This window comes from Molossus molossus, unplaced genomic scaffold (genome assembly GCF_014108415.1).
Source record: "Molossus molossus isolate mMolMol1 unplaced genomic scaffold, mMolMol1.p scaffold_m16_p_8, whole genome shotgun sequence".
NCBI lineage: Eukaryota > Metazoa > Chordata > Mammalia > Chiroptera > Molossidae > Molossus > Molossus molossus.
Genome location: NW_023425402.1, coordinates 5,816,561 through 5,844,288, shown reverse-complemented (window position 1 = coordinate 5,844,288; position 27,728 = coordinate 5,816,561). Strand labels below are relative to the sequence as shown.

Sequence of the window (27,728 nt, the reverse complement as noted above, 5' to 3'; positions counted from 1 at the left end):
GCATATAGTTGTTGTTGTTTTTTTTAATGGGTTTTTATTGATTTTTTAGGGAGAGAGGAAGGCAGAGAGAGAAACGTTGATGTGAGAGAGAAACATTGATTGGCTGCCTCCTGCACACACCCTACTGGCGATTGATCCCGCAACCTAGGCATGTGCCCTGACTGGGAATTGAACCAGCGACCTTTTGGTGCATGGGACAGTGCTAACCAACTGAGCCACACCAGCCAGGGAGAAGGTGGGATTTTGTTGATTGGGTATGAGATGTGAATTTGGTTAAGGATGGTCCTAAGGTTTTTACTGAGAGTAAGTGGAAGGGTGGAGCTGCTAGTTACTTAGATGGGAAAGACTACTGAAGGAGCAAGTTTGGGATGAAGAGACGATCAGCTATATATAGAAATTGGCATTCAGGGGAGAGGTATAAATTTGGGCTGAAGATATAAATTTGGAAGTTGTCAATCAGTGGTATTTTAAGCAACAAGCCTGGACAAAAATCAGGAAGAGAGTGAGTAGGTGTAAAAGACTAGACAACCTGAGGACAAAGCCTTACAGCCTTCCATGATTTAGAAGCTGAGGAGATAAGGAAAGAGTAGCAGGAAAGGGAGCAAGAAAACCAAGACTGTGTGTTCTGGAAGCCAAAGAAAGATTAATTCAAGGCAGAATGAATGTCACCATGACAGGCACTGCTGATTGGTCTAGTGGGATGAAGACTGAGAATTGACTATTGAATTTAGCAGCAGAAAGGTATTTGATGACATTGATAAGGGGATGAAATTCTGTTTGAGGTGTGATCAGGAGAGAGTGGGAAAAGAATATAAATCAGTAGGAATAGACAATTTAAATGATTTTGTTATAAAGTGAAGCAATAGATAGAAGGGGTTATGGAGTCAAGAGAAGGTTTTATTTTTATTTTTTCTTAAGATGAGGAGAAATTATAGTGTTTTATGTTAATGGAAATGATCAAATCTGGTAGAGAGGTAAAATGTTATATTGCAGGCCCTGGTTGGGTAGCTCAGTTGGTTGGAGCATCATCTGGATATGCCAAGGTTTTGGGTTTTATCCCTGGCTCAGTTAGTTGAGCATAGTCCTGTCCACAGAAAAGTCCCTGGTTCGATTCCCAATCAGGGCACATGCCCAGATTGTGGATTCGGTCTCTGGTCAGCGTGTGTATGGGAGGCAACTGATTGATGTTTCTCTCTCACATCGATGTTTCTCTTTCTTTCTCATTCCCTCTCCCTTCCTCTCTTAAAAAATCAATGAATATATATATATTTTTTAAAAATCTCACTTTCTAAAAAAAAAAAAAATCAAGCAATGAATGCATAAATAAGTGGAATAACAAATTGATGTTTCTCTTTCTCTCCCTCCCTTCCTCCCCCCCAAAATCAATAAGTAAACAAATTTTAAATGTTATGATGCAGAAGAGAGGGGGAGAATTGTTGGAGCAGTGTCTTTAAGTAGGGCAGAGAGAAGATCTCATGCACAGATGGAGGGCTTGGTTTTCACTTGGAGCACAGATAGTGCCTCCATAGTACCAGGAGGAGAGGCTGGGTATTGGGCATGGATGCAGGTAGGTAGATGGATGTAGAGATGGAAACATGTGGATGTTCTTTCTAGATTGCTCTATATTCTCAGCAGAACAAACACCAAGAGAGAGTAGGGAAATTAAGGGTAATATGCAACATCAGGTATAGCTGTGAGATGGCAAAGAAGCCACAAAAGGACAGTTTGGGGTAATGTAATATAACAAGTTAGGCTACTTGTGTGTTTCATATCTGATTATTACAAGTGAGTTCTAAGATTAACCATTACAGAGCTTCCATTTTGTTCCATATTCTCACTAAATGAGGGACATTTTTCTATTTTTTGTTCAGATAAAGTGGGAGGGAGAGAGAGAGAGAGAAAAAAACATTGATGTGAAAGGGACACATCGAGTGGTTGCCACCCACACAGCCCAACCAGGGCCGGGGTACATGCCCTTAGTGGGAAGTGAACCCAGGTCTCTCTGTACCGCAGGCCAATGCTCTAACCGCTGAACCAAACTGGTCAGGGCAGTATTTCTTTAAGTTTATTTTATTTTCTTACGTTCTACCTTTTATATCAAGGATTATTTTTTAAACATTTTTTTATTTGTTTGAATGTTTTTTATTGATTTCAGAGAGAGAAGGGAGAAGGAAAGAGAGAGAGAGAAACATTTAATCGGTTGCCTCCTACATGCTCCCTACTGGGGATTGAGTCCACAATCCGGGCACATGCCCTGACTGTGAATCGAACCAGTGACTTCTTGGTGTACAGGTCAACGCTCAATCCACTGAGCCACATTGACTGGGCAAGGGATATTTCTAAGTGTACTAATTAGGGTGTGATGTCTTACATGTGCTCAGTTAGCTTTCACACTCAAGTGTTACCTTAGACTTTTCCTTGTTGTAATGGTCATGTTGTCCCTTACAATTCTCTTGTAAATAATATACAAAGGTGTTAGAAAAATTGTATTAACTGAAAAGCAAAAGGGTAAAAACAGTCGATTATCTCAGGTCTCTTTGTTTTATATGCTAGAAACACCAATGAAAACAGTAACCATCGGTTATGTAAAATGTTAATGAACTTTGATGTAAGATACAGATCTGTGAAACCAATGGCAACTGGTTTCTAGTGAAAGAAGAAAAGCAAACGAATTAGTAAACTACTTTTTTGTCAAGTCATCCATTCCTAGAACTGTTTAAGGGTTTTGTCTAATCAGAGTGATTTATTATACATTTGAATTATACTTCATTATTAAAGTATATAATCAAAGCCTTTTAAACAGTTAACTTTAGAACCAGCAAAACAAACAAAACCCAGCCTGCATCATACATGCTTTTGCAATTCTTTGCTCCTGATTCTTAGTGTATCATCCATATATTGTCATGTTTTTTGGTATTTGTAAATGATGCTGTAGACTGGTATTTCTTTATGTGTAAGTTTGACAGGAGCACAGATGACTCTTGGAGAGAGTTTGTTTCTGTGTGGTGAAGTCCAGGATTTATGGTTCTTGTTTTGGTGGGTCACCTCTTATTGGTAGCACAGTGACTGCTCAGAAAGAGCTGCCTGCCCCTGCTGAAGTGATCAGGCTGATTACTTGAGTACTGTCGTCCCTTGCCACTTTGCCCTTTGACTTTCACGGCTTTATTCTATTGTGGTTTTTTCAAATATGTTCATTAAAAAGTTGATCGAGACAGTAAGAATGATACAATGCACGCTCTGTTGTCTGAGTCATTTATACACCCCTGTATTACAATTAAAATTAAAATTACGTATGGCCTGTAGGCCTGTGTATTTGAGCACCCCAGGAATCCTTCAACACCAGGTGCAACCGCTACAGTCTGGAACAGATTAACCGTGATAAACAAGGGACTGACTGTATTGCAATTGTTTTTCCGCATGTTAAACTCTTAGGTTGAGTTTTAGTACCCTAACTTGTTTCTTTTGCATCCTGAATTGATGATCCAGGAGCTTCTTGATAACAATCCCCTTGGTTATACACAGCCCATTCTACAGAATTAGCGCTGAATTGTGGGCTGGCATCAATCCTTAAGATGGCTGGGTATATAGCTTAGATTTTATCAGAAAAATCATTGGTACAGTCAAAGCTTTTTCCTGGGAATATAGAACTGGAAGCTGTCACCTAATTCCACCTGTAGGCATTATGCTGACAGATAAAGAAGTAGAAGACTTATTTTTAAAATTCTCTATACATTTTAAGAGATTGGCAGGCAAATTTTACAATAAATATGACAATCAAGTTCTGTGGAACGATACACATGAGTAGTCTTCTCAAGGGCCTTGATACTTGAGGCAGCATAGACACACTGAATGGCTTATTTGGCTTATTAAAAATTTGGTCAGTGCTGCCTTGGCGGGGGCGGGGGGGAGTGGTGGTGGTGGTGGTGGTGTATGTGTGTACACTGTTACTTGGCAATATAGGCCACCACTTAAATCTTCTAGGAACTACCAAATAAAAAGCCACACTTCTTTTTTTTAATCCTCACCTGAGGATATTTTTCTATTTATCTTCAGGTAGAGTGGGAGGGAGAGAGAAAGAAACATTGACGTGAGAGGGACACATCAAGGGGCCGCTTCCCGCAGGATCCCGACCAGGGCCGGGGACAAACCGCATCCGAGGTACATGCCCTTGGCTGGAACCGAACCATGCTCTGGTCCATGGGCCAACGCTCCACCGCTGAGCCAAACTGGCCAGGGTTAAAACAGAGCCACACTTCTTAAAGAGAAAAACAGAAGCGGAATTACATAGTGTACTGGTATATATAACCAGCTAGCTCAGCCTCCGAGAAACACCAAAATGGGACTAATGATAGCAGGAGGAGTTAGTTAAGTGCAAGGGCAGACATCTGAGACTTGTGACAGTCAGCAAATAAACACCGTGATAGGCTATCAAGTCTTTCCTTAAAGACAGGCTCCATCTGTCTGAAATTGAAATGCAGGCTTTCATTCAGGTAGAGAATGGTCTAGTTTTCAGTAGGTCTGCTCTTTATCACTGGTTGTATAATGAGCAAATGATAAAGCATCCTTGAGAACTTTCCTTACTAGATTAGAAGATAATTTCTGTTAAACTTTTTTTACTGAATTTGGCAAAAAAAGTTTCTAAAAATACATGAAGATCTTTCAGTGACCTCATTCAGCTTTTGAGTAGATAGTCTTGCTCTTGTAATTTTTAGTAATTACTTAAAATTTATGAAGAATGTTGCCCCAAATTATTAAAAAGGAATTTTAAAGTTTTCTCTCTCGCTCTGGTGTTAAAGGCCACTTTTGTGTTTAAAAGTATGATTTAACACTATAATAGGTCCTTCTTAATTTAGATTTATTTGTTGGTATTAATACCAGTTAATTGTCTGAACTACATATTAAAGAGCTTTCTTGATTCATAGATACATATATGCACAGCATTAGACTGTTTCCTAATGAAGGTCCTCACTATCTGGCTTTAACTGACAGGAGTGATTTGTAGTTAACGTGGATTATTTTCAAATGAGGGTGTTTAAATTTTGGGGGGCTCTACTATTGATTTACTTAGCATGTCATAGATAGAATAAAAGTTAAACTTTTTGGCTTTTTCTCAATTATAAATATGGATTAATGTTTGAATTAATTGGTGAAGCCTGTACCAGATGCTTCATGTAACTTTTTTGTTTAGATGGTATTTTGATGAACTGAGTCTCCTGGCTGGCCATTTATTTCTTAGGGTCCTAAGCACTTAAGGGTCCTTAGTCCTAGCATTGAATTTCTAAGAAGGTTTGAAATTAATGTTCAAGATATCACTCTCACCCTGGCCGGATTGGCTCAGCGGTTAGAGCGTCAGCCTGCGGTCCACAGAGACCCGGGTTCGATTCCCGCTAAGGGCATGTACCTTGGCTGCAGTTTGTCCCCGGCCCTGGTTGGGTCGTGTGGGTGGCGGCCACTCGATGTGTCCCTTTCACATCGATGTTTCTCTCTCTTCCTCTCTCTCCTTCCTGCTCTGAGTAAAAAATGGAAAAATGTCCTCGGGTGAGGATAAAAAAAAAAAAAAAAGATACCACTCTCTAGTTACATGAATTGTTACACTGAATGTTAACATGATAAAATAATCAAATGTATTTATTTTTTATTTATTTATTTACTTTTTAAAATTAATTTGTTTTTGTTACAGATGTTTCTCCTTTTCCCCCCATTGACAACCTCCTCCCCATCCCTCCCCCTGGCTCATCCCCAGCTTTGTTGTCTATGTCCATTGGTCATGCATACATGTATATGAGTTCTGTGGTTTATCTCCCCGCCCCCAACACCCTCTCCTCTGAGGTTTGTCAGTCTATACCCCAACTCTATGTCTCTGGGTCAGTTTTGTTCATCAGTTTGTTTAGTTCATTATATTCCACAAATAAGTGAGATCATATGATATTTGTCTTTCTCTGCTTGGCTTGTTTCGCTTAGCATAATACTCTCCAGGTCCCTCCATGTCATCTCAAAGGTTAAGTGATTTTTCTTTCTTACAGCTGCATAGTATTCCATTGTGTATATGTACTACAGCTTTTTTATCCACTCATCTACTGATGGACACTTGGGTTGTTTCCAGATCTTATCTATTGTAAATAGTGCTGCTATGAACATAGGGGTTCATATATTCTTTCTGATTGGTGTTTCAGGCTTCTTAGGGTATATTCCTAGAAGTGGGATCACTGGGTCAAATGGCAGTTCAATTTTTAATTTTTTGAGGTAACACCATAGTGTTTTCCATAGCGGCTGCACCAGTCTGCATTCCCACCAGCAGTGTCCTAGAGTCCCATTTCCTCCACACCCTCGCCAATGCTTGTTGTTTGATGATTTGTTGATGGCAGCCATTCTGACAGGTGTGAGGTGATACTTCATAGTTTTAATTTGCATCTCTCTGATGATTAGTGACGTTGAGTATTTTTTCATATGTCTCTTGGCCATTTGTGTGTCCTGTTTGGAGAGGTGTCTAGCTCCTCTGCCCATTTTTTAATTGGGTTCTTTGTCTTCCTTTTGTTAGCCAAACTGATTTAAATCAGATTTAATTTCTAATCCTTTCTGCTTTTTTGCCTATCACACAGAAGTTTTGATAAAATAAAAAGATATGCCCATTTAAATGGCACTGTGTCCCTGTGCCAGTTAGATCATTGGCCCACGGACCGAAGGGTTGTGGGTTCGATTTCCAATCAAGGGCTTGTACCTGAGTTGCAGATTCAATACCTGGCCCGGGTCAGGGTCATGTGGGAGGTAACCAATTGATGTGTCTCTCTCATACTGATGTTTCTCTCTCCCTCCCTCCTTCCCTCCCTCCCTCCCATTCTATCTAAAAATCAATGGAAAAATATCCTTGGGTGAGGATTAACAACAACAACAACAAAATTAAATGACACTGTGATGATGCCTGGAATACACTGCAGAAGGAATGTTAGTGGTGATCACATGGAAAGCAGAATGGAGTGAAGTCCCGAAGCCTCTCTCATAGAAATCTGTGTGCCAGCCACCTGAAGCAGGAACTGAAGGAAGCTTCTGGGGTCTGGCAGGGAATTTATCCCCAAGAGTCTTCCAGTTCTTTGATGTTGATTTGGGAGAGGGAAAAAGAGAAGCAACTATAAAGAGTGACAAGAGACCAGGGTGGATTTGTGTGGTTATTTCTGGTTGGTAATCATGATACTTTTATCACAGGAATGTTGGGGACTCTCGTATCTCAAATGAAAGGCTCTTCAAAGAGAATAAATATGAATAATTTGTCTGTAGCAAATTGAGAGAAACAGACCAAAATAACATTTTTTTTTAAAATTTAGAATGTTTTGTTATAAAAACTGGAAAGCAGTTACCTTGATAGTCCTAAATAGTAATAGGTCATTCAACAACTACTTTTAAAGAGCTGGTTCTCTGCCAGGTCCTGTGCCAGATGCTTGGTATTCACTGATAAGCAAAAATATGGAGTCTGCTCTTATGAAGTTTACAGATAGCTAATCACAATCAGAAATGTGTGGTCACAAACTGAGGTGCCATCATCTAGGAAAAGAACATCAGTCAGTGAGTACATATGACAAAAGACCTTGAAATGGACAAGGTGAGCAGGGGTGTTTTAGGGAAGGCTGCACTGATCTCTGAAGGATGAGTAGCAGTTAACTAGGCATTGGGAAGAGCATTGAGGGATCAGCATGTGCAAACACTACAGCAAGAGGGAGTGGAGTGCATTTGAAGAACTGAAATTAGGCCAGTGGGATTAGAGGTGCAGAGAACAAACATGAAGTGAGGTCCAGACTGTGGAGGTGCTTGTCAGCCATGGTGTTTGGCTTTGGGTCTTTGTTTCTTGGTTGTTATTTATTTTTCAACATTTATTGTGGAATTTTCAAACATACACAGAAGAGAGATCGTGTGATAAACTCAGCTTTAAACAGTAGTTGGCCAATCTTATTTCATCCGTATTTTTACCCCTGTGATTATAGTTGTGATTTTAAAAGTAATGGGAACCATTTGAAGGGTTTTAATGAAAGCAGGGTTGAACCCTGGATGGGTGGCTCTGTTGGTTGGAGTTTCATCCCATACACCAAAAAGTTGCTGGTTCAATTCTTGGTTAGGTCATGGGTTTTGTCCCCTGTCGGGGAGCATGTGGGAGGTAACATCGATATGTCTCTCTCTCTCTCCCCTCCCCCCCTGCTCTGTCCCTTCCTCTCTCTCTAAAAAAAACCCCTCTGATGAGGATTAAAAAACAAAATGAAATTTGAGTGTGAAATTTGACCAGATTTTAGTTTTGAAAGATGATTTGGGCTGCAAAATATAAAATAGATTGAGAGAAGAGACAGTTTTAATATAGTGGTCCTGTCAAGTAAATACCTTGCATGAGGTTAGTGACAACGGGGCCTAGAAAAATGGACAGATTTCCGAGATGTAGAGATTCCCTGGGCTTGGTAAGAGGTTGGATACGAGAGGTGAGAAGATGGCTGTGGTAACTCCTAGGTTTCTGCCTTGAACTAGGATGTTTAGTAGTGATGCAGTGTGGAGGCAAACAAGGAAGAAAGAAGGCAACCACTTTTGCCATCTTATCTGCCCTTCAAATTTCTAATTCTGTGCCTTTTTCCTGATTACAGGACAACATGCTTCTCAGACTGAGGCCCAAGAACTAAGCTGAATTTAAACTGTGCTCTCCTAACCCTTCTGTGGAGCAAAGGATACACTTATGTTTGGGTTTAAAGAACATTTTAGACACTTCTTTGTAGAATGGTGCCAAGAAGGCAGCAAAACCAAATTTATCCATTAGGGCAGGTGAAAATTGTCAGAAATAGTCTGTGAATAATCTAGTTGGACTTTGAGTAATACTTAACATATTCTTTGAAAAGTCACCAATTCTTAAAGATAAACCAGAAAAAAAAGTATACTTTCTAAATATTATGTTTCAGGGCTTTTAAAAAAACACAGTTTTATTTATTTGTTTATTTAATAGGTAACACAGGGCCTTATTTAACTATTTTGTTTCTTTTTAATATTTAAAGGTAATACTTGTACTAAACTACCTCTAGGTAATCTCAGATTTGTCTCCAAGATTGAGTATTGTGTATTTGAGCACAGGCACACGTGTAAGACATTCCAGGAAGAGGTTCTTAGAGCTTCCACCTGCTAGCTGCTTAATTCTTTTTTTTTAATCTTCATCCGAGGACATTTTTGCATTTATCTTCAGATAGAGCAGGAGGGGGGGCGGGGGGAAGAGAGAGAAACATCGATGTGAGAGAGACACATCGAGTGGTTGCCACCCACAAGACCCCAACCGAGGTACATGCCCTTAGCGGGATCCAAACCCGGGACTCTCCAGTCCCTGGGCTGATGCTCTAACTGCTGCGCCAAACTGGCCAGGGCTGCTTGATTCTTTATAAGGTTCCTGAGATGACCAACCTTCTGCAAACCTGCCCAGCTCGTGGCTAGCATTAATCTTTTGTAGGAATTTAAAAAAATATTTTCAGCCCTGGCCAGTTTGGTTCAGAGGTTAGAGCGTCAGCCTGCGGCTCAGAGAGACCTGGGTTCAGTTCCTGCTAAGAGCACGTACCTCGGTTGCAGTTTGGCCCCGGCCCTGGTTGGGTTGTGCGGTGGCAGCCACTCTGTGTCCCTTTCATGTTGATGTTTCTCTCACTCTCTCCCTCCCACTCTATCTGAACAAAAAATGGAAAAATGTCCTCAGGTGAGGATAAAAACAAACAAACAAACAAAATATTTTCACCATTCTGAGGTAGCCTGTGATAAAATGATTTTACGTAAAAGATGACTCGCTTTAGATTAATCTGTTGGTTTTTCTCAAAGAAGCTTTTCTTGGCTCTCTAATGTAGCTTTCCAAGTCATGTACTGTCACATCATGCTTCTTCATTTTCTTTCTAGCACCTATTGTCTGATACTCCGTTATTTATCTGTTACATGACTCCCCTCCTAATACTGACTCCATGAGAGCAGTGGTCAGGCACATGTACATTACCAAGAAATAATTTTTGAATGAATAAATTAATGTCAATATGTAGATATATTTCTATTTTTCCTTCATTTGCCAGATAATTCACATTGTGTAATTTAGTTTAAAAAAATCACATAAGAAAAGTGATTTGTCAAACAAATTGTACCTAATGCATATTAAAATGCACTTTGAAATACATTATGGCTTGCAAAATAGACAAACTTGCTTACATAATATGTTTGTAATTTTTACCTTTGAAATTTAAAAACCACTGGTTTATTTTTAGAATAGTTTTGTTTCAGAATGATGAAAGACGAGATTTCTGCCCTGGCTGGTTTGGCTCAGCGGTTAGAGCGTCCGCCTGCGGTCCAGAGAGACCCGGGTTCGGTTCCCGCTAAGGGCATGTACCTTGGTGGCAGTTTGTCCCCAGCCCTGGTTGGTCGTGCGGGTGGCAGCTGCTCGATGTGTCCCTTTCACATCGATGTTTCCCTCTCTCCCTCTCTCCCCTCCTCTCTCTCCCTCCCACTCTATCTGTACAAAAAATGGAAAAATGTCCTCGGGTGAGGATTAAAAAAAAAAAAAAGAAAGAAAGACGAGATTTCAGGATGCTTTTTGCAATTATCTTTCAGTAAATAACTTTGAAGGGATGACTAGCCTTTAATTCTCATTAATAAAAAGGCAGGGTGGAGATATTTATCACATTTATCTTTTGCTATTAGCTTTTGAAGTGTGGGACATACTTATGCTGTATACAGTGTTTTTGATCAGTTGAAATACAATTTGCAGATGTGGTAGAAATCATTTTGAAATGTAGAATTATATGTATATTCCTTATAAATTTACATTTTAAAAAATTTATTTCATTTTATTTTTTTATTTTTAATCCTCATTGGAGGATATCTTTCTATTTTTGTTCAGATAGAGTGGAAGGGAGAGAGAGGAAGAGAAAGAGAGAGAAACATTGATGTGAAAGGGACACATTGAGTGGCTGTCTCCTGCACGACTCCAACCAGGGCCGGGGACAAATTGCAACCAAGGTACATGCCCTTGACTGGAATTGAACCTGCAACTCATTGGTCTGTGGGCCGCTGCTCTAATCGCTGAGCAAAACTGGCCAGGGCATAAATTTATATTTCTATACTAAGTGTTCCTTCTGTATCTTATATTCAACTAATGGTCCATTATAGATTATGACACAATAATCACTTGCCTTGAGCCTCAAAAGATGGGTAGGATTTACATATTGATTTCCTGTTGTTTAGATTTAAAAACTGCTATTAGCAATTTATTTAGAAATTGTTATTAGTAAATATACAAGTATTTTAAAATGCAAATACTTATTTTTCAAAAGGTTTTTACAGAAGGAAAATAACAGGTTGAACTGCTATTGGGAATATTCAAAATGATGCAGGAATTTTTTTCAGTGCTAGACAATAAAGGAATTGAGCTTCTAGATGAGAGCAAAACCTTAGAAAGTTTATTTAAACTCAGTTATAGTTGCAGTGATTGACAAGGGCAGCATAAGAACTATTACTGTTTCCTATACCAGTCTTGTTTTCTGACATTTTACTGTCATCTAAAACATGTTTCTTGATTCTTGATGAAATTATTGTAATAATTTGACAGCAATAGAAGATACCACCAGAGACATCAATGACCCGAAACAAGGTCAAGTTTAGTCTTACTTGAGAGCTCAACTCAATCTGGTTAATTAGTAAGTAGCTCCCTTGTTCAGCTTCCCAAGGGTGAAGTTGAGAACAGATAATTTTGGGAGACCACTGGGACTCTGCCACATTTTTCTGATTCCTTTCCTTCCTGCTTTCCTTAAGCTGCCCCACCATTATACCCACCCACAAATCAAACATGGAGCGTAAAGTTCCTGTTGACAGGAGAAAGCAGTGCAGGGTGAGTGAATGTGAATGGTGGGAGTGAAAATTAACTGTCAAGGTGGATTTACAAGGTTACAGGGCAGTGGTAGAATCAGTACTGGGCCTTGAATGCGTGCTTATTTCCATTGTGAGGATGATTGTGGGAGTAGGAATAATTTTTCTGGCATTTTAAAAAAAATGATGGCTAGACTAATTTTGAACTGGACATATGAAAGTTATAAATGTGTGATTACTAAAAATATGTGCTGATCAGAACTCCTACCTAGTCATGTTTAATGAGTCTATTTTGGGCTCTTTTTTCCCCACTGCCGAAACTCATCTCCCACAACTGCTGAATTTGCTTTTGATCCTTAAATGACAAGCCGCTTCCTTCACTCCTTTTAATGGGCTAGGATAAAAATTCGGTTATTTTTCAATGCCCTGGGTGGATGAGGAGTTAAGTCTGCCCTTTGTGTTTTTATTCTCTTTGATTATTTGCTACTTTTTTTTTTTATCCTCACCCGAGGACATTTTTCCATTTTTTGTTTAGATAGAGTGGGAGGGAGAGAGAGGGAGAGGGAGAGAAAGAAACATCAACGTGAAAGGGACACATCGAGTGGCTGCCACCCACACAACCAACCAATGCCGGGGACAAACTGCAACTGAGGTACGTGCCCTTAGCAGGAACCGAACACAGGCCTCTCTGGACCGCAGGCTGACTCTCTAACTGCTGAGCCAAACCGGCCAGGGCTATTTGCTACTTTTGAGAATTTATTTTGTATAGTTACTGTATAGTGGAAGTGAGGAAAGGCCAGTACTTACTAATTTGTAAAGGGATCCAAATAAAGCTTTATCCTTCTTGAGGTTGAGTATGTACATCTGGAGGACTTCCAGGCTCTGCTGGCATAGAACTGAATGAACTTAGGTATGGCTGTTAGCATGTAATGCAGCCTTCCCAATTCGTAAACCAGCTATAAACATTTGTCAGTTTTGGATTACCCAGAAAAGTAGAGAGGAAGATAATGTTCTTGCTAGTTTGAGTGTTGTGATTAATTTTTACGGTATATACTGAGCATGTTTTGCAAGTTTAAATCACCTGCTGTAGAACTGAAGCTACAAGGAGTGTAATTTGCTCTTTATTCAGCTGCAGACTCTCAAGACTTTCATGAGTGTTAGCTAATAATGCTGGATAGTGTTCCAGCGTCAAGTGAAGTCAAGGGTGTGGTGGAAAGATCATGATGTTAGAGTCAGGGCTGTAGTTCAGGTCTGAGTTACCCTCTTTAAATCACAGTTTCTTCAAATGTAAAATAGAAATACATCCACTAACATCACCTAATTTCTAGGCTTATTGTGAAAATTAAGTTAGATTATATTTACATGCATATCACATAGGGCATTCTATATATCTAGTACTTCTAAAAATATTTTAATAGTTTTAAAAATAGACTGGATTTTCTTTTCACAACAAAATTCAGTGGAAAGTACAGAGAGTGTCCATATATCCTCTGCCCGCATATTATCAACATCCTCCACCAGAGTGGTACATGTGTAGAATCAATGACCCCACACTGACACATTATCACCCAAAGTTCCTAGTTTACATTAGGGTTCACTCTTGGGGTACCTTTTATGGATATTTTTTAAAAGATTTTTTTGACCCTGGCCGGTTTGGCTCTGCGGTTAGAGTGTTGGCCTGCAGTCCAGAGAGACCCTGGTTCAGTTGCTGCTAAGAGCACGTACCTTGGTTGCAGTTTGTCCCCGGCCCTGGTTGGGTCATGTGGTAGGCAGCCACTCTATGTATCCTTTTCATGCCGATGTTTTTCTCCCTCTCTCCCTCCCACTCTGTCTGAACAAAAGATGGAAAAATGTCCTTGGGTGAGGATAAATAATATATATATATTTTTGGCCATCATGATCATCTCCCGGGACCTCATCAGCCATGATGAGATATTCTTCTACATCTACAAGATCTGGGAGATCACAGATGGGCTCTGCCTGGAGGTAAAGGGGAAGATGGTTAGTAGGACAGAGGGTAACATTGATGACTCACTCATTGGTGGAAATGCCTCCGCTGAAGGCCACAACGGCAAAGGTACTGAAAGTACAGTAATCACTGGTGTTGATATTGTCATGAACCATCATTTGCAGGAAACCAGCTTCACAAAAGAAGCCTACAAGAAGTACATCAAAGAAATCAATCAAAGGGAACCTTGAAGAACAGAGGCAGAAAGAGTAAAGCCTTTTATGACAGGGGCTGCAGAACAAACCAGGAAATCCTTGCTAATTTCAAAAACTACCAGTTCTTTATTGGTGAGAACATGAATCTAGATGGCATGGTTGCTCTGCTGGACTACTGTGAGGATGGTGTAACCCCATATATGATTTTCTTTTTTTTTTTAATCCTCACCCGAGGACATTTTCCATTTTTTGTGCAGATAGAGTGGGAGGGAGAGAGAGGAAGAGAGAGAGAGAGAAACATCGATGTGAAAGGGACACATCGAGTGGCTGCCACCCGCACGACCAACCAGGGCCGGGGACAAACTGCAACCAAGGTACATGCCCTTAGTGGGAACCGAACCCGGGTCTTTAAGGATGGTTTAGAAATGGAAAAATGTTAGCAAATTTGGGAATTTGGATCTATCACCTGTCAGCATAACTAGCTGCTGCTTTTCATCCATACACCAGGACTAGGACACATGTGACTGATGTTATCTTGAGCTCTTCATTTATTTTCATCTTGATTTATTTGGAGTGGAGGCATTGTTTTTAAGGAAAAACATGTCATGTAGGTTGTCTAAAAATAAAATCATTTAAACTATAAAAAGAAAATAAAATTAAAATAAAAAAATAATAGAAAAGGTTTTTTTTAATTGATTTTTTAGAGAGAAGACGAGAGAGAGAAACATAGATCGGCTACCTCCTGTACACGCCCTACTGAGTATTGAACCTGCAACCCTGGCATGTGCCCTGACTGGCAATCGAACTAGCGACCTCTTGGTGCATGGGACGATGTTCAACCAACTGAGCTTGTCTTCTTACATCCAATACATTTTTACTTACTTTCTGGCAGAAAAAGTCTAGTTATTTGAGTTTTTAGGAGGTGGTGGGGAAGGGAAGAGGAGGAAGAAATTAGAGTTTAATATTTCCCATTCTTACTGATTAGGCATTCTACCTTCCTTCAGAAGTTAGATAACTGTTAGGACATTTTTAAGACTAGTTTTGACACTTTAAACCCACTAAGATAGCTATAATAAAACAATGGAAAATAAGAAGTATTAGTGAGGATGTGGAGAAATTGGATACCTTGTTTATTGCTAGTGGGAATGTCAAATGGTTCAGTCACTGTGGAAATAGTTTGGTGATTTCGCAGAAAGTTAAATAGAATTATGTTTGGTCCGGCAATTAAACTTCTAGGTATATACTCAAAAGTATTGAAAACAGGTACTCACATGTATTTGTATACAGATGTTTAGCACTATTCACAATAGCCAAAGATAAAAACAACCAAATATCCATCAATGAATGAATAGATAAACATATTATACTTTATACATACAATGGACTGTAATTAGCCATGTAAAGGAATAAAGTATAGATACTTGCTACAATATGGATGAATCTCAGAAACATACTAACTGAAAGAAGCCAGACCTTTTGGTCACAGATTGTATGATTCCATTTGTATGAAATATTCAAAAAAAGTAAATCTGTAGATGTTTAAATAAAGCAGATTGATGGTTACCAGAGGCTGAAGGTACAGGCTCCAGGATGAGGAGTAACTGCTAAATGGTATGAGGCTTTTTTGTGGGGAGCGATAAAAGTGTTTTGGAACTAGTGGTGGTAGCTTCACAATATTGTGAATGTACTAAATGCTACCAAATTTCACCTTAAAATGATTCATTTTATGTTATGTGTATTTCACCTCAATTTTAAAAAAACCTAGTTTTAAGATTATGGTAATTTTTAACAAGTATTCTCTTAAAAAGTTTTCCTTTTAGTGTGGTCTGCTGTTAAATGGCAAATTATAATTCATTATAATTTTATGAATAAAAAGGCCTTGTTTTCTACATACTTTATTGGGTGGGTGTTGTAAGGCTGTTTTATTCTCCAAATGCTTTGAAGTACAACTGAGAGACAATTTTAGGATTAAATTGTTAAAATAAAAGTTTAAGGGGTACTACAAAAATGTGGCCAAATTAATTGGTTAGGAATGATACTTTTCTAGAGTATGGCAGAGTAAGTTTTGTTTTGCCCTTCTAATAGTTAAATAAAAAGGAATGTCAGGAAGAACTTATTTTATTTACTTTAAGGAAATGATTTATGAGACCCTGCATTAAAAATATGTGAAATAGATTAGATAAAATTTTAAAAAGATCAGTGGAAGAGGTGTTCCCAGAATGAGCAATAGTCCACAAAAGCTAGCTCTTTAAGGGTTAGCTTAAAAGAAAAAGGAAAATGCGATAGGAGTAATGGCTTTTTAGTGAGTGATAAAAGAACACACGTAAGTAGTCTAGAAATGCACTTCCTTACATTACATTTTAACGTGTTTATAAAGCAGATTCTCATATGTAGGGAATTTGTATGGTATAGTGACAGTATCTTTAAATATGGTTTGTAGAAGATTCAGAAGTGTTCTTCATTTGGATATTTATAATGTTTCATGGGTTCTTAAAGTTTAATATTTTTGAATATGTAATACATTTGCATGGTACAAAATTCAAAAGGCATGGGTGGGATATAATGAAAATTCTCCCTCCCATACTTGCCCCCTAGTCACCCAATTTTCTTCCCCATAGACAACCAACATTATCAATTTCTTATGACTCCAATAATGGATGTTTGATTATATAAGATTATTTATATTTATTTATGTTAATGTTCTATAGAGTTTGGAATAATTAAAATATCTTGGTCTATAATGAATTATCTCCCTCCACATTTACTTCTTTTTATTCTGAGTCCTTGGAGCAATGGATTGTCTTCAAGTAAAGAACTCTTATCCAAGAGTTCTCAATCTGCTCTTTCCTCCATCTTTCCATGCCGCCATAATGGTGTGCATGAATGTCCTGGCTGATGCTCTGAAGAGTGTCAACAATGCCAAAAAGAGAGGCAAACGCCAGGTTCTTATTAGGCCGAGCTCCAAAGTCATCGTCCGGTTTCTAACTGTGATGATGAAGCATGGTTACATTGGTGAATTTGAAATTATTGATGACCACAGAGCTGGGAAAATTGTTGTGAACCTCACAGGCCGATTGAACAAGTGTGGAGTAATCAGCCCCAGATTTGATGTGCAACTCAAAACTCTAGAAAAATGGCACAACAACCTGCTTCCATCCCGTCAGTTTGGTTTCATTGTACTGACAACCTCAGCGAGCATCATGGACCATGAAGAAGCAAGATGAAAAAACACAGGAGGGAAAATCCTGGGATTCTTTTTTAGGGATGTAATACACATGTGCAAATAAAATGCCTCAATGGACAAAAAAAAAAAAAAAGAGTTCTCAATCTGTCTTAATGCAGTTACTACCAGGTTTTTTTTCTGTGGTCTCTAGTGATAAATGTCTGTCTTCCTAAATAGACTAAAAGTGTAATTTGTAGTAGAATAAAAGTTTGACAGTTAAATTTAATTCAGTTAGTAAAACAAAAACTTACAAAATATAGTGCTTGAAATTACATAAAAGTATTTTCCCTATAAAAATTATCTTTCCATTTTAATTTTCTCCTAATTTTAATATAGTTAAATATTGGTTTATTCCTGATGTACCATGTATATTGGGCTCTTTTTTGTAAGAATTATAAGCTGGAATTCACACATACGTGGTCAGAATTTGCAAAATCACAGTTGTTTGTGACTTGCCTCTCCTGCTTACCGCTCCTCTGGCCACATTATAAGGCATGGGATTTCTGTAGATGAGCTTGTGGCTGTAGCTGAGCAGCTATAGCCATGATGTAATCTATCATGGTTTATGATATATTGGTGTAAGGTTAAAATTTCTCTTTTATTTTTAAAATTAATGTCCTCTTAATCACTTGATTGTGCTTATGTATGAAATGAATATTATTTTAGTGGTAACGTATAACAATTTGGTGTGACTTTGAAATAAGAAATAGAATAGTTAGGAACCTCATTATAACAGTAACTAAAAAGAGTAAACTGAAGAAATGGATAAGATCTGTGTAATGAAATCTTTCAAAATGGTTTGATGCCCTGGCTGGTGTGGCTCAGTTGTTAAATTGTCCCCCTGCCCCTGCACAGGAAGGTCTTGGGTTTGATTCACGGTCAAGAGCATGCACCTGGGTTGCATGTTTCATCCTCTGCTCTGGTCCGGGTGCCTGCTGGAGGCAACCAGTTGATGTGTCTCTCTCACATTGATGTCTCTCACTCTCTTTCCCTTCCACCCTTTCTTCCCCATCACTCCTTCCCTTCCATTCTCTCTAAAAATCAATGGAAAAAATATCCTTGGGTGAGGATTAACAAAAAAAGAAGTTACTGAGAGGACTTGAAAATAAAAACATACCGTGTTGTTAGGTAGGAAGGTTCAACATCATAAGTTGTAAAGTTCTTTCTAAATTAATCTATAAATGTAACTTGATCCTTGTAGAAATACAAGTTGTTTTCTTTAAGCCACTCAAGCAATTTCTAAAGTACAAATGGTTAAGCAAACATGAAAGAATAGTCAGTAAATTCTGAAAAAGAAGAGTGAAGGGTAGGAGTGGTGATGTGTAGTCAAATTATGTTGCAAAGTATGATATTTAAAATAGAATGCTAGGCTGGGCCAGTGGTTGAGCATCGACCTGTGCACCAAGAAGTCACGGGTTTGATTCCTGGTCAGGGCACATGCCCAGGTTGTGGGCCCAAATCCCAGGGTGGGGGACATGCAGGAGGCGGCCAACTGATGTTCTCTCTTATCAATGTTTCTCTCTCTCTCCTCCCTTCCTCTCTCTCTAAAAATCAATAAAGAAAAATAATTTTTTAAATAATAAAATAGAATACAAGTAAACTGAGTCATGAATAGGCAAATGAATTAATAGAACAGAGTAATCAAGAAATAGACTTCAATGCATATAGGAACAATTGGGAGATTATATAGAAAAAAATGAAGTTGAATTCTTTTCTCATGTTTATATCAGAATAATTTGCATTGTAGATAGGAAGTATAAACATTTGAAAAACAACCATAAATTGTTAGAAGAAAGTATGAGGTGATTATATTATAATCTTGGACTGGAGCAGGACCTTCTAATTATGTTAATTTAAGTCATATAAAGAAAAGATTTGAAGGACCTATGTGAGTGGAAATTGACACCTTGTTAATGGGTTAGAAAACATTGCAGTTCTTCCCAAATTAATGTTGGCTTTGCATTACTAATCAAGATGCTGGCAGGTTTGGTTTTTTCTTTTCAACAAACTCATTAAAAATATATGAAAATACAAAAGGCTAAAATAAAACATTTTTAAAAATTGTGTTATGGAAAATGTCAAACCTGGATAAAAGTAGGCTGGATAGTATAATGAGCCAGGGCAGGGGAAGATTTCTTACACAAGAAACAGAAAACACTAACCATTGGGAAAAAATGTGTTGTCTTCAGAATTAATAACATATTCATCAAAAGCCCTGGCCAGTTTGCTCAGTGGTTAGAGCGTCGGCCTGTGGTCCAGAGAGACCTGGGTTCGGTTCCCGCTAAGGGCACGTACCTCAGTTGCAGTTGTCCCCAGCCCTGGTTGGTCTTGTGGGTGGCAGCCACTCTATGTGTCCCTTTCATGTCGATGTTTCTCTCTCTCTTCCTCTCTCTCCCTCCCGCTCTATCTGAACAAAATATCGAAAAATGTCCTCGGGTGAGGATTAAAAATAAATAAATAAATAAATAAAAATAATGCCCTGGCCGGTTTGGCTCAGCATTTGGAGTTTCAGCCTGCGGACCAGAGAGTCCCGGGTTCGGTTCCTGCTAGGGGCACGTACCAAAAAAAAAAAAAAAAAAGATACCAAAGAATGAATGAAAAGACAAGTCCTCAAGAAAATATCTGCAGCCCTAGCCGGTTTGGCTCAGTGATAGAGTGTCGGCCCATGGATTAATGAGTAGGGGGTTTGATTCCGGCCAAGGGCATATACCTTGGTTGCAGTTCGTCTTGGCCCTGGTCATGGTCGTGTGGGAGGCAATGAGTCAATGTGTCCCTCTCACGTTGATGTTTCTCTCTCTCTCCCCTTCTTTCCCTCTCTCTCCCTCTCACTCTACCTAAAGAGAAATAGAAAAATATCCTCGGGTGAGGATTAAAAAACAAGAAAATATTTGCAATATAAAACAAAAATCTTTAAAGAATTCCTACAAATCAGAAAAAGACAACACAGTAGAAAACTGGGTCCTAGACTTGATTGATCAAGCCCTTGATAAAAGAGGAAACTCAGATAGCCAGAAAACTCAATTTCATTAATCAAAGAAATACAAAATGAAGTCATAATAAAATATGATTAAACTCTCCCAGAGAGAATGTAAATTGGCACAGCCATTATGGAGAACAGTATGGAAGTTACTCACAAATTTTAACTACCACATGATCCGGCAATCCCATTTCTGGGTATATCTGAAGGAAATGAAATCAGTATCTCAAAGAAATATTTGTACCCTCATGTTTATTACAGCATTCTTTTTTGTTTGTTTATTTTTAAATATGTTTTTATTGATTTTAGAGAGAGGGAGAGAAACATTGATGTGAGAGAGAAACATCAATTGGCTGCCTCCCGCACAATCCCCAGGATCAAGCCCGCAACCTAGTCATGTGCCCTGACTGGGGATCAAACCTGTGACCATTCAGTGCATGGAACAGTGCTCAACCAACTGTGCCACACTGGCCAGAGCTATTGAAGCATTATTCACCAAAGCCAAGACATGAAAACAACCTAAGTATCCGTTGATGGTTGAAATGATAAAATGTGCGTACATGTACACATACAAATATCCAGCCATTAAAAAGGAAATTCTTCTTTTTGCAACATGAATAAACCTGAGGACATTATACTAAATGAAATAAGTCAGACAAAGACAATACTGTATGATCTCACCTACTTTGGAATCTATAAATGTTGAATCCAGAAACAAAATAGAATGGTGGTTACCAGAGGCTAGGGAAAATGGGGAGATGCTGGTTTAAGAGTATAAACTTTAGGTTGTAAGATGAGTAAGTTCTGGGGATCTGATGTACAGCATAGTGATTATAGTTCACAATATGGTAGTGTATACTTGAAATTAAATGTTCTTACCACACAAAAGGTGGTAACTATATGAAGTGATGGATGTGTTAACTAATTTTATTATGATATTCATTTTATAGTATTTGCACATATCAAATCATATTGTGTACATCTTGTTTATACAATTTCATTTGTCAAATAAATAACATTACCCCATTAAAATGTTGGAGGGCCCTGGCTGGTTTGACTCAGCGGTTAGAGTGTCGCCCTGCGGACCAAAGAGTCACGGGTTCGATTCTGGCCAAGGGCACGTACCTCGGTTGTGGTTCGATTCCTGGCCCTGGGTGGGGTCATGCGAAGGCAGTTAATCGGTATGTCTCTCTCTCTCTCATCAATGTTTCTCTCTCTCTCCTCACCTGAGGATACTGTTCATTTATCTTCAGATAGAGTGGGAGGGAAAGAAAAGGAGAGTGAGAGAGAAACATCAACATGAGAGGGACACATTGACTCATTGCCTCCCGTACAACCCCGACCAGGGTTGGGGACGAACTGTAACTGAGGTACGTGCTCTTGGCCAGAATCAAACTCACAACTCATTGGCCGACGCTCTACTGCTGAGCCAAACTGGCCAAGGCTAAAAAATTGTTTTTTGTGGGGTTTTTTTGTGTGGTACATGCCCCTAGCAGGAACCGAACCTGGGACTCTGGTCTGCAGGCCGACGCTCAACCGCTGAGCCAAACTGGCCAGGGCTAAAAAATTGTTTTTTTAAATGTTGGAGAGAACACTCATCAGACTGACAAAAAGAAAAGGATTATGTAATTGATTACATAAAAACAAAGCTTCTACATGGCAAAATCACGGTCAAGTCAGACCAACAGTCACCAGGCTAATTTACTTAATATGTAAAGAGCTTCTTTGAATCATTAAGAAGAAGACCGATAATCCAAAAGAAAAATGGGCAAAGCATATGAAAAGGAAATATAAGTGACTCTTAAGTATATGAAAAATGCTGTACCTTTCTTATAATAAAGGAAATGGAAATTGAAGCTAAAAGGAGATGCCATATTTCACCTGTCAGATTGGCTAGTATCAAGAAAGTTGGATAATACCACATGTTGGCATGGGTGTGTGGGAACAGTCTGATATGCAACTGGCAGGCATATAAACTGATACAACCTTAATATTTATTAAAATTACAGCTGTGTCTTGACATGGCTGTTCTTATCTTAGTTATTATAAAGAAAATATATCATGATACAAATTACCTCTGTGTTGCCAAATCCAGTAGTCATTTCTCTTTCCTAGTCTTACTTGACCTCTTCTTGGTAGTAGCATTTGACCCAGTTAATCATTCCCTTCTCTTTCACTTTGCTAGGCTTCTTGCATGCCCCAGGCTTGGTTTCTTTCTCTCTTGCTGTTTGTTCTTTCTCTTGCTCCTTTGTTGGATCCTTCAAAACCTTAAGGAGCCTCAGGGCTCAGGTACTCCAGACTTCTCTAAACTATCATCCTGCCCCAAATTTCACAAATGCCAGATACTGATCTCCAGCTCAGACCTCTTTGCTGAACTATAGTAGACTTATCTCTGTGCCTTCTCAGTAACTTCATTTGTGTGTTGGATTGGCATCTGAGACTTGTGCAAAACTGAATTCCTGGAATTCCCCGCCAAACCTGCTCTTTCCATTATCTTCACATTTTGTCCATTTGCTCAGGCCAGGAACTGGAGTCATCCTTGACCTTCTTTTTCTCATAGTCCACATCAGAAATTCTGGTGGCTCTACCTTTGAAAGTAGAATTAGCATGTTACCACTTCTCACTGCCCCCACTGTTACCTCTTTAAACCATCTTCACTTATCTCTTTGGATTATTATAGATCCTCCTAAGTGTTTCCATCCTTCTTCCATCTTGCAGACTGTTCTCTACACTGCACCCCAGTGACTGTTAAAACGTTTGCTCAGAACAGGGGCGGTCTTTACTTGGGATAAGACCCCCAGTTCTTATTACCTCCTTAACTTGTTCTGTGAAGCCCTCTTTGACGTGCCTCCCTCCTCCCACTCTCCTTTGCTAGTTCTGCTCTAGCCACTCTGGTTTCCTTACTTTGACCCCAAGTACAGTCGGCCCTTGTTTATCGCGGTTAATCAGTTCGAGACTCTACCGCGATAAATGAATTTCCACGAAATAGGATTCTTTATATACAGTCATCCCTCGCCACTTCGCGCTTCGCAGCTTCACTCTATTGTGGGATAGAGTGAAGCCGCGAAAGCCGAAGCGCAAAAGTAGCAAGGGATGACTGTAATACATATAGAAAACTTTTCTGTGAAATTAAACATGTCATACATACTTAATTAAATTTAATTTTTCATTGATTTTAGATAGAGTGGGATGGAGGGAGGGGGGAGAGAGAGAGTGAGAAACATTGATGTGAGAGAGACACGTCAACTGGCTGCCTCCTGCACGACCCCAACTAGGGCCAGGAATAGAACCTGCAACCTAGGTACGTGCCCTTGACTGAGAATTGAATCAAACCTGAGACCCATTGGTCCGCAAGGTGTTGCTCCAACTGCTGAGCCAAACTGGCCAGGGCCATACTTAATTTTAGTTATACAAACATGTCTACATAAGTAAAAACAGGTAAAGTAACTAATTTGTCAATTTTTTAACCTTTCCTATATAATGGACTTTCAGCTTTTTACAGACACCCCCTCACCCACATTAGTCCATTATATCAAGGTTTCAGTGTATTTATGGCCGCCTGACATTATTTTTGTTTATTGTCTTCTTCTCCCATTAGATTGTACATTCCACAAGAGAAGGGTCTTTGTTTTGTTCATTGCTGTATCTGCAGTACCTGGAACAATGATTGGCACAGAATAGGTTATTCAGTGAATATTAGTGGAATGAATAAGTGAGTGAATGGATGAAATAGACCAGTATATTCACATGTAGGAAATGGCTCATGTATAGGGCTATTTATTGTAGCATTGTTTTAATAGAAATTGGAAATGTCCATAAAGAGGGCTGGTTAAGTAAATTATGGTACATCCCATATAATAAAATCCCCAGTGGTCATTGTATGATTTCATCTACATGAAGATTCAGGACGGTCAAAACTAATCTCTGGTGTTATAAATCATAACAGTGATTAACTGTGGTTTAGGGGCATTGACAGGAAAGAGACATAGGGAACTATCTGGGGAGATGGAAAAGTGTATCTATAGGGGTGTGGCTTTAGTCAGACTCATCAGATTGTATACCCTGACAATATACATTCCAGTGTACATGAATTATACTTCAGTTACAACCAAATGCAGGTCCTAAAAATCAAAATCAAACAGAAACCAATGAATTTGACTATATATATATTTTTTCTTCATCCTCACCCGAGGACATTTTTCCATTTTTTGTTCAGGTAGAGTGGGAGGGAGAGAGAGGAACAGAGAGAGAAACATCGACGTGAAAGGGACACATCAAGTGACTGCCACCCACATGACCAACCAGGGCCGGAGACAGACTGCAACCAAGGTACGTGCCCTTAGTGGGAACCAAACCCAGGTCTCTCTGGACCGCAGGCCAACGCTCCAGCCGCTGAGCCAAACTAGCCAGGGCGAATTTGACTGTATATTAAACTAGTAGCATAATCATACCCAAAATAAATATTTCATATGACTTTAAAACTGTTTTGATTGAACATATCTAGTAGGATCTATATTTAGAAGAAGAGCTACAAAGAAATCTTAAACTATCCTTAGTACTTTTTTTTTTTTTTTTTTTTTATCCTCACCCGAGGACATTTTTTCATTTTTTGTTCAGACAGAGCGGGAGGGAGAGCGAGGAAGAGAGAGAGGGAGAAACATCGATGTGAAGGGACACATCGAGTGGCTGCCACCCGCACGACCAACCAGGGCCGGGGACAAACTGCAACCGAGGTACGTGCCCTTAGCGGGAACTGAACCCGGGACTCTCTGTACCGCAGGCCGATGCTCCAACCGCTGAGACAAACTGGCCAGGGCACTATCCTTAGTACTTTTATGGTTAACAGTACTGTTAATTTGAAACTATTAAATTATAGGAAAACTCAAATAGATCATTATATTAATATTGTCTTCAGCATAAAAAAATAAGCATGGCCCTGGCCAGTTTGGCTCAGCAGTTGGAGCATCGGCCTGTGGACCAGAGAGTCCCGGGTTCGGTTCCCACTAGGGGCACATACCAAAAAAAAAATAAGCATGAAATCCAAGAAGTTAAAAAGCTCAGTAACTTTATTTATTTTTTAAATTTAATTAATTTATTTAGATGTTTCTCCTTTTTCCTCCACTGATTCCCCCTGTCCCCTCCCTCCCCGTCCCATCCCCAGCCCCATTGTCCATGTCCATTGTTCATGCACACATGCATACAAGTTCTGTGTTTTATCTCTCCCCCACCACCCTCTCTTCTGGGTATTGTCAGTCTCTACCCCATTCCTCAGACTGTCATGTTCATTATATTCCACAAATAAGTGAGATCATATGATACTTGTCTTTCTCTGTTTGGCTTGTTTCGCTTAGGATACTTTCCAGGTCTCTCCATGTCGTCTCAAAGGATAAGAGATCTTTCTTTCTTACAGCTGCATAGTACTCCATTGTGTATATGTACTACAGCTTTTTTATACATTTGTCTACTGATGGACATGTGGGCTGTTTCCAGATCTTAGCTATTGTAAATAGTGCTGCTACAAACATGGGGGTACATATATTCTTTCTAATTGGTGTTTCAGGCTTCTTAGGGTATATTCCTAGAAGTGGGATCACTGGGTCAAATGGCAGTTCAATTTTTAGCTTTTTGAGGTAACACCATATTGTTTTCCATAGTGGCTGCACCCGTCTGCATTCCCACCAGCAGTATACTAGAGTCCCCTTTTCTCCACACCCTCGCCAACACTTGTTGTTTGATGATTTGTTGATGGAGGCCATTCTGACAGGTGTGAGGTGATACCTCATTGTTGTTTTAATTTGCATCTCTCTGATGATTAGTGATGTCGAGCATTTCTTTATATGTCTCTTAGCCATTTGTATGTCCTGTTTGGAGAGGTGTCTATTTAGTTCCTCTGCCCATTTTTTTTTTTTTTGTACAGATAGAGTGGGAGGGAGAGAGAGAAGAAGGGAGAGAGAGAGAGAAACATCGACGTGAAGGGACACATCGAGTGGCTGCCACCCGCACGACCAACCAGGGCCGGGGACAAACTGCAACCGAAGTACGTGCCCTTAGCGGGAAGCGAACCCGGGTCTCTCCGGACCGCAGGCCAACGCTCTAACCACTGAGCCAAACCGGCCAGGGCCCTCTGCCCATTTTTTAATTGGGTTCTTTGTCTTCCTTTTGTTGAGTTGTATGAGTACTCTATATATTTTGGAAATTAACCCCTTATCTGATATATCATTGTCAATTATATTCTCCCATACAGTAGGTAGCCTTTCCATCTTGATGACTGTATCTTTTGCTGTGCAGAAGCTTTTGAGTTTGATGTAGTCCATATGTTCATTTTCTCCTTTGTTTCTGTTGCTTTAGGTGATGTATCAGTGAAAATTCTGCTGCATATGATGTCTGAAATTTTGTTGCCTACAGTTTCTTCTAGGATTTTTATGGATTCATGAGTCACATTTAAGACTTTTATCCATTTTGAGTTTCTATGAACTTCCCTCTCAGAACTGCTTTCACTGCATTCCATAGATTTTGTGTTGTTGTGTGTTCATTTTCATTGGTTTCCAGGAAGTTTTTAATTTCTTCCTTGATCTCCTCGGTAACCCATTGATTGTTTAATAACATGTTATTTAGCGTCCATGTGTTCAAATGTCTTTGCATGTTCTTGTTGCAATTGATTTCTAGTTGCATGCCATTGTGATCTGAGATGCTTGATATGATTTCAATCTTCTTGAACTTGTAGAGACTTAGTTTGTGTCCTAACATGTGGTCTATCTTTGAGAATGTCCCATGTGCACCTGAGAAGAATGTAAATTCTGTAGTTTTGGGATATAATTCTCTGTAGATATCTATTAAATTCATTTGGTCTAGTGCTTCATTTAGAGTCTCTGTTTCCTTGCTAATTTTTTGTCTAGAGGATCTATCCAGTGATATCAGCGGGGTGTTGAAGTCCCCTGCTATGATTGTATTGGTATCAGTTTCTCCTTTGAAGTCTTCCAGAAGATTTTTAATATATTTTGGTGCATCTATATTGGGTGCATATATGTTTATCAAGGTTATATCTTCCTGTTGGATAGATCTTTTCAATATTATGTAGTGGCTTTCTTTGTCTCTAGTTATGACCTTCATTTTGAAGTCCATTTTATCAGATACGAGTATTGCTACCCCAGCTTTTTTTTCCTTTCTGATTGCTTGGAAGATTTTTTTCCATTCTTTCACTTTCAACCTTTGTGAGTCTTTTGTTGTGAATTGGGTCGCTTATAAACAACAGATAGATGAGTCATGCTTTCTCATCCAATCAGCTACTCTGTGTCTTTTTATGGGAGCATTCAGTCCATTTACATTTAAGGTGATTATTGATATGTACTTATTTATTGCCATTTTTGTTTAGTGTGGTTATATTTTTCTTCCCATTTCTCCTGTGAATTACAACAGTCCTTTTAACATTTCTTGCAGTGCTGGTTTGGTGCTAATGTATTCCCTTAGCCTTTTTTTTGTCTGGGAAGCCCTTTATTTGACCTTCTATTTAGAATGACAGCC

General features: G+C 39.1%; 2 protein-coding genes and 1 pseudogene across 2 annotated transcripts in view; all 3 read left to right on the top strand.

Annotated features, from left to right (window-relative positions):
* Positions 1–27,728, top strand: part of NUDT3 (nudix hydrolase 3) — a 116,941-nt gene that overhangs the window by 29,077 nt on the left and 60,136 nt on the right. The gene's annotated exons all lie outside the window — the stretch shown is intronic.
* Positions 13,732–16,652, top strand: LOC118620913 (annotated as a pseudogene).
* LOC118620949 (40S ribosomal protein S15a-like) lies at positions 16,845–17,300 on the top strand. Its single transcript, XM_036248044.1, has one exon. The coding sequence runs from the start codon at positions 16,878–16,880 to the stop codon at positions 17,229–17,231; it is 354 nt and encodes a 117-aa protein (XP_036103937.1). The 5' UTR covers positions 16,845–16,877; the 3' UTR covers positions 17,232–17,300.

Coding starts and splice junctions, on each gene's coding strand:
- LOC118620949 (XM_036248044.1), top strand. CDS start 16,878: ATGGTGTGCATGAATGTCCTGGCTGATGCTCTGAAGAGTGTCAACAAT.